The sequence below is a fragment of the Ursus maritimus genome, unplaced genomic scaffold (assembly GCF_017311325.1).
Source record: "Ursus maritimus isolate PB19 unplaced genomic scaffold, ASM1731132v1 scaffold_9, whole genome shotgun sequence".
Classification (NCBI taxonomy): domain Eukaryota; kingdom Metazoa; phylum Chordata; class Mammalia; order Carnivora; family Ursidae; genus Ursus; species Ursus maritimus.
In genome coordinates, this window is record NW_024427107.1 from 70707082 (window position 1) to 70714822 (window position 7741).

The following is a 7741-nucleotide window of genomic DNA, read 5'->3' on the forward strand; positions in this document are numbered from 1 at the left end:
AGGTGATCAATGTATGAGGAACTTTTTTCATGAGAGAGATAGTGAGAGAGAAGTGTTCTTAAATAATCATAGAGTGCAGCTAAGTATTTCTCCAAAGGATACAAACATAGTGATTTGAAGGGGCACCTGCACCCCAATGTTTATAGCAGCCGTGTCCACAATAGCCAAATGATGGAAAGAGGCCAGATGTCCACTGATGGATGAATGGATAAAGAAGATGTGGTACACACACACACACACACACACACACACACACACTGGAATATTACTCAGCCATTAAAAAGAATGAAATCTTACCATTTGGAAAGACATGGATGGAACTAGAGGATATTATGCCAAGTGAAATAAGTCACTCAAAGAAAAACAAATGTATGATTTCACTCATATGTGAAATTTAAGAAACAAAATAGATGAACATAGGGGAAGGGAAGGAAAAATAAAGTAAGATGAAAACAGAGAGGGAGGCAAACCATCAGAGACTTAACTCTAGGAAACAAACTGAGGGTTGGTGGAGGGGATGTGGGTGGGGGATGAGATAACTGGGTGATGAGCATGAAGGAGGGCACGTGATGGAATGAGCGCTGGGTGTCGTATGCAACTGATGAATCACTGAACACTACCTCTGAAACTAATAATACACTATAGGTTAATTAAATTGAATCTAAATTTAAAAAATTTAAAAAGAAAGATAAAATAAAATAAATAACCTTAGACTGCAGATCTTTCTATGAAACACAGAAAATTCAGAGACAATTAAGGAACTAATCCTTTGACTATACAAGAGTTAAAAATCTCTGCATATAAAAATTGCCATAAAGTCAAAGACAAAAGGCAAACAGGAAAAGAAATATTTCCAAGAAGGTACAAGGTACTACCTATGTAAATGTGAGTTCTAAATAAATAAAAAAACTAGCAAAAAACAGGCATAGGACAAGGACACACATTTTGCAGAAAAAAAGTTAAACTTTGCATTTAAACAAAGGAACACATGCTTACTGTTTGTCATAAATTTTAAAATGCAACAAAACAATAATGAGTTGGGTTTTTTTTTATTTATCTGTTAGGCAAATATTACAAAGTTGGCATGGGGGAGGGGTTATTGATGAGAGAGTAAATCAGTATCATTCCTTTGAAAGGCAACTTGGAAATATATAGTAAAATTAAACTTCCTTAAACCCATCAATCCAGCAATCCCATTTCAAGGCATTTATCCTACAGACACCATGCGCACAAAGAAATATGCAGAAGAGTATTTATTGCAATGTTGCCTGTATTTGAAAAGTCTAGAAATAACCTAAATGTCTATCAAGAGAGAAGTGGTTCAGTACATTTTGGCACATCCATACACAAGGGAACATACGGCAGGCACAATCTGTAGGTATTGATCGGACATATTCTCCGCATCAGATTACCAAGAAAAACCCCCAAGATCCAAGAAGTGTGCACAGCGTGAACATGCAAGATATATCGTGTCTATGCCTCGGTTATATTTCGGAAAGATAAGACTACGGTAAGAGTAGCTGTCTCTCAAAGGGGTCTGGGAAACGGAATATCTGTGTTGGCAGAAAAAGATTCACCTTCCATGCATATCCTTTCGAATTTTCGCATATGCATGTGTTCATGTTTTTATTAAAATCCTTTAAAGAAAGAACCAGTGATGAACATAATACACCCCAGATAATTCTGATACAAAGCCAGTTTGGGGGCTGCTTGTCCTAGATTAAATCTGTGCTCTCTCATTTGACAGCCCCTCAATCTAATCCCAGAGGAAGTGAGGATGAACCACAGGTTAGTGTGGCCTCTAGACAAGTAATGATTGCAAGTGTTATCCCGTGGGCCGGGGCCTCTGCTAAGCCCTTTACACCCAAGGTCTCACTGGGTCTTCATCATGAACCTGTGGAATGAACACTAATACGATTCTCATTTTTCTGTGAGGACCATAAGGAGTAGTCTAGATTCTGAAACAAGTCTGCCTAGCTCCAGTCTCGCTGCCTCACCATGCTGGAATCATAAAGTGCTGCTGTCATTTCCTTGTGCAGAAAACAATAAATTATCATAATGTTTCAATTCCATTCAAAGCAACAAAGTTTTACAGAATGTCTACCTATAGGGCCAAGACCTGGAATGGAATGTTCACCAACTTAGGCCAGGACTCCTACCCTTACTAGCTGTTGCCACATACTGGCTATTATCTGGACTGGCTTTGGACAAGTCTCACCATCTGTAAAACAGCTACTATATGGTACAGAGTTTTAGCTTGCGTTATTACTATTCATCAAAAACAGATGAAATAAATATTGATTTGTTCCCCATTTTACATAAGGTATTTGATCCTATGAATGATCAAGCAAATTATTGTAAAGGGCCACACTCGATCTCCCGAGAGCTCCAGGGATGGAGACCATATGTAATTTCCAATAATGAGCAGAACCTTTGGAAGCAATGTAGAAACCCAGTAACTTCTAAGATAGAGAAGATCACCACCAAGACGATAAAGCCCTGCAGTCTATGTATTAAAATTCTTTTTTTTTTAAACTCTTATGCCTTGATATGTTTATTTTCATTTGATAGCAAAATTACACGGAATATTTTACAAAGATTTATTACAGAAAGGGAGTGATTTCAGCTCCTAACAGCTGTAGAATCCAAATGTAAACAGAATAGGGTATCAATACAAATGATATTAGCAAGTAAGATATTGCTACATCTCTGTGTAAAACTATAAGCCTCTTAAAACCATAACCCTGACAGTTCACAATCAGAAGGACTCTAGTATACCAGACCAAGTTGTTGGCTAAGTAGATTACAACCTAGTTAAATCAGAAATGAGTAACTTAAATGCTTGCATTCACATAAGTGGTCAGTTTTGTGTTATAAAGATCAAATCATTTACATCTATTTTTTCAATATTATATTTTAATATTTTCCCACTAAAATCATTATCACTTCTGTATTCTTTATTATATCCGTTATTTGCCTTATTGTGACATTGCGTTATTTGGAACTTTATGTAGCTCTTGAAATACCTTTTTTAATCAAAATAATCTTCTAAATCAATATTTGGATCTAGCAGATCTTCTCCATATGATGAAAGATCTGTCTGATTTAAAATTAAGTTTTCAAATGTTTCTTCTAAGTCTGTTTCACCAATTAAGACAGCTCCCATCATTCGCCCATTCTGCATGACGACTTTGACGTATTCTTGTCCTTTAGTACATCTCAGCATTAATTCATGATCTGAACCTAAGCCCTGTGCGTTGTATTTTCCCAGCAATACAACCTAGAGGCAGGGATAAAAACATCATTCTGGTGAGTACCAAAAAGGAAACACTCTATGTACTTACATTGTGTTGTTATGCTAGAAATCTATTCACAAAAATTGGGGAGTGTCCCAAAGAAAACATTTGAATGGCACTGCATTTATTGTATGGATCACACCACCACATAGTCTCTGAACATTAAAAGTATCTAGCGAATTAACAAATATGTAGGATCTGGACTACATCAGCTTAGAGTTATGAAGAAAAAACTTAGAGTAACGTAAAGAGGAGTAAATAATATGCATGGCAAATCCCCTGGTTCATTCTTGAGTACGATAGCCATTGGTTCCCCCCGCAAAGCAAGAATGAATCTCAAAATGTACCAACAGGGAATAAACCTAGAAGAGACTTTCCCCCCTTAACTAGAAAACAGTATAGCACAGAAAGGTAGGTAATGACTAGGAATTAAGACCAGCAATAATACCAGGTACTGATTTCCAAGAAATGAGAAAATGTGTCATTTTCTGTAAAATAATTATCTAATTTTCTCAGTGGAATATTTACTAGCTTTATCTTTAATGGCCCAAATGACTTCACAGCCTTCAATTTCATACACCAGTTCAAGTGCAATGCCGCCATTCCCTATGATCACTATTCTCTTAGCTTTAGTAAGCTGTTTCTGAAATTCCTGAGCACTGTCCGTATCACGGATTCCTAACACGTAAGGATTTCCTTCGCACACCAACTTTGGCGCAGCTCCAGCACACAGACAGAGTTTCTCATACACAAGCTGACTGCCGTCTCCCGTTACAACGCAATGTTCTTTACTCTTCAGTTGCTTCACTCCAGATTCTATAATCTTAATGTTGGGCAAGCGATTTTCTAACATGGTTTTCGATTGCTCTTCAACATCAAACTCCTCCAAGACTTTAGAAACCTGCTTGAAATTTGTAACTGCTTTAATAACAGGAGAAGCTGTTAACAGGAGAATATCTTCTGATGGAAACTGAATAGCCAACTGCTCAGCGCAAGTGACACCTGCGATGCCACCGCCGACCACCACAAACTTCCCCATCGTCGAGGGAGGGCGCGCTGCTTCCATGCTCTCAGACTCCTAGTGATTTACTTACAACCGGTGGGAGAGCCGCAGAAGTTTGTATTCCGGGAGCGGAAGCAAAGCTGCCGGCTCTATGTATTAAAATTCTTGATTTCTACCACGTTCTTTCCATTTCAAGCAATTATTCTTCATTAAGAAGGCAAATTCTAAACCTTGGCAGCCATCACATTTAGAACCGCCAAGGAAAAGATGTGAAACTGCCACCCACCCAAGCCCAGAACTGAAAAAATTTTCACTGCTTTCCCCAACTGACATTGACTGAGACCAATTTATATGCCAAATGTGGTGCAGTAGGATAGGACTGAAGTTCCTCCACTAGACTGTGAGCTCCTCAAGAGTAGACATGACTGTTGCACCACTGCATTGAGTCCCGTACAGCAAACATTTGTTCATGACTGGTTGGATGTTCATGATGGATGGATGGTTGGATGGGCGGATGGACAGATGGATGGATGGACGGATAGACAGATGGACAGATGGATGGATGGACGGATAGACAGATGGATGGATGGATGGATGGATGGATGGATGGATAGATGGTCGGACGGACGGACAGACGGACGGATGGATGGATGGATGGTTGGATGGTTGGATGGATGGATGGATGGATGGATGGATGGATGGATGGATAAATGAATAATTATAGTTTGGATTTTTTACTGAAAATAGTAACTGCATATCTTAGTTTGTAATATAAAATATAATCCTTTTATAAAAGGCCATTGGTAGAAGGCAAAAGGCATAGGATTTGGAGTCCAGAAGTTTGGTATTAAAACTCAGGTACTTGCTGGTGCTGTTACTCTCAGCAATTTATATATACACCACTAACTACAGCCTCCTCCTCTTTAAAATGTAAAATGTTAACACACAGTAGTGGCATCTCATAAAGTAGCTTCTGCAGTCTGTGCATAAGACAAAAAGCAAAATTACCCTTGAAAACCTCTTAAATCACCCACAGAATATCATATGCATAGCTTTGTGGTAGTGTATTATTTCCCTATACAGAGCCAGCTTCTCCCACGGTACTAGTTCATAGTTTCTTTGATTGAGTACCAGAAAAATAGTTCATATTTTTGAGCCAAGTGGTTATAAAAAAAAAGTGCCTTTGCTTTTTTTGGCCCAGATTATGGAATTAATTCCAATAATTGTGCATACGGTAGAATTCTTCTCTATGTGCTTTCATTTTTATATATATTGGCTTTGTTGAGATACAATTAACATACCATACAATTCACTCTTCTAAATTATATGACTCAGTGGTTTTTAGTATATTTACCGAGTTATATAATGACCACCACTGTGTAAATTGAGAACATTTTCATTATTCCACACTTTTATAGTCACTCCCTATTCTTCCCTCCCCTCAGCCACTGAAAACCACTAATCTACCTACTGACTAGATAGAGTTGCCTGTTCTGGACATTTCATGTAAATATCATCAGATAGTATATGCTCTTTCATGTCTGGCTTCCTTCGTTTAACAAAATGCTTTCATCGTTCACCCTCCCCGGAGCATGTCTCAGAACTTTGTGTCTTTTTACAGCTGAGTAAATGCCATTGTTTGGATATACCTCACTTTATTTATCCATTCACCGGTTGATGAATATTTGGGTTGTATCCACTCTTTGGTTATAAATAATACTGCTATGTATATTTGGGTGAAAGTTTTCATGTGGACATAGGTTTAAATTCTTCAGAGGAACTGCCAAACTGTTTTCCAAAGTGGCTTCATCATTTTGCATTCTTACCAACAATGCATGGGGGCGCCAATTTCTCCACATCCTCAGCCAACGCTTGTTATTGTCTGACTTCTTCATTCGAGCTTTTCAAGTGGTGCAAAGTAGTAAATAGTTTAATTTTTTGATATATATGTATTTGCCTGTAGAGTTATAAGGATATAAAAGCCTGTTTTAACCAGCAAACAGCTACAAAATATTTGTGTCATTGTTGCTATGCAGTTAAGATATTAGGCAAGATTCTTCACTGTAAAAAAAAATACATATAAGAAAAAAGAAACTCTCTGATAAATATAGAAAACGAATTTTTTGGAAGAGTATCTGATGGCCCATAGAATCAAAAAGAGATATGGAGAACATGGCTCAGAAGATAGACAGGACCCATGAGGGGATTTCCCAGAGGAAATCTGGTACCCTACCTCCCTGCCACTATGCTCTCAGCAGCCACTGCTGTAGAAAGTAACTTTAAACTTTTGCCTCTTATGCCGCTTACCCCAGACTCAAAATTCTGAAAGGAAACATTTAGTTGAAAGAAAACAAATAGGTCATTTGCCCATTGTCAAGAGGAATTACCTCCCTCCCTTTGGCATCCATGGTCAAATCAGAGCCAAAATTCCCATCACAGGTAATATGGTGCCCCAACACACAATATGGCGCCAGGCATACCATAATAGTTGAGTAAATGTAGTTCTGTTCCTCTGCCTTTCCCTGTGATGTCTGTGTCTGTTTGGGGCCGTGCTCACTAATAACTACTAAACCCTGGTCCACACTATTCAAAAGACTTGATAGGTCCCAAAGACTCCATTAAGCCTCAGGAGAGCTTAGCTGATTCCAGGAGGCAGTACCCTTTCCAGGCTCTTGTTTGTTTGGGGGTCAGTGTTTCTTAATCCTACCACACATTAGAATCACCTGTGGAGCTTTTAAGAATATTAATGCCTGGTCCCTATACTCAAACATTTTTTTTAAACTTAAACTCAATTGATTAACATATAGCGTATTAGTAGTTTCAGAGGTAGAGTTCAGTGATTCATCAGTCTTATATAACACCCAGTGCTCAGTACATCCTGTGCCCTCCTTAATGCACATCACCCAGTTACCCCATCCCCCCTCCCTCCCTCCCCTCCAGCAACCCTCAGTTTTTTTCCTATGATTAAGAGTCCTTAGGGTTTGTCTCCCTCTCTGATTTTGTCCTATTTTATATTTCTTTCCCTAACCTTCTCCTATGTTCACCTGTTTTGTTTCTTAAATTTCACATATGAGTGACATCATCTGATATTTGTCTTTCTCTGACTGGCTTATTTCATCAGCATAATACCCTCTAGTTCCATCCATGTCCTCACAAATGGCAAGATTTCATTCTTTTTGATGGTTGAGTTATATCCCATTGTATGTATACACCACATCTTCTTTATCTGTTCATCTGTTGGTGGACAACTGGGCTCTTTTCATAGTTTGGCTACTGGGGACATTGCTGCTATAAACATTGGGGTGCATGTGCCTCCTCAGATAACTACATTTGTATCTTTGGGGTAAATACCTACTAGTGCAATTGCTGGGTTTTTTGAGGAACTTTTTGAGGAACCTCCATACTGTTTTCCAAAGTGGCTGCACCAGCTTGCGTTCCCACC

At 38.5% G+C, this 7741-nt stretch overlaps 1 protein-coding gene across 1 annotated transcript; it reads right to left on the reverse strand.

Annotated features, from left to right (window-relative positions):
* Positions 1–2508: 2508 nt before the first annotated feature.
* Positions 2509–4413, reverse strand: LOC103656740 (pyridine nucleotide-disulfide oxidoreductase domain-containing protein 1-like). The gene is made up of 2 exons (XM_040625601.1): positions 3829–4413; positions 2509–3280 (listed from the first exon to the last, which is right to left on the reverse strand). The coding sequence occupies exons 1-2, from the start codon at positions 4360–4362 to the stop codon at positions 3032–3034; spliced, it is 783 nt and encodes a 260-aa protein (XP_040481535.1). The 5' UTR covers positions 4363–4413; the 3' UTR covers positions 2509–3031.
* Between the last annotated feature and the right edge of the window lie 3328 nt (positions 4414–7741).

Bases quoted from the DNA above. Each gene is read 5' to 3' on its own strand.
- LOC103656740 (XM_040625601.1), bottom strand. From the start codon at position 4,362: ATGGAAGCAGCGCGCCCTCCCTCGACGATGGGGAAGTTTGTGGTGGTC. The intron at 3,281-3,828 runs GCTAGTAAATAT...CCCTGCCTCTAG, and splicing joins TTTGGGCCATTAAAGATAAA to GTTGTATTGCTGGGAAAATA.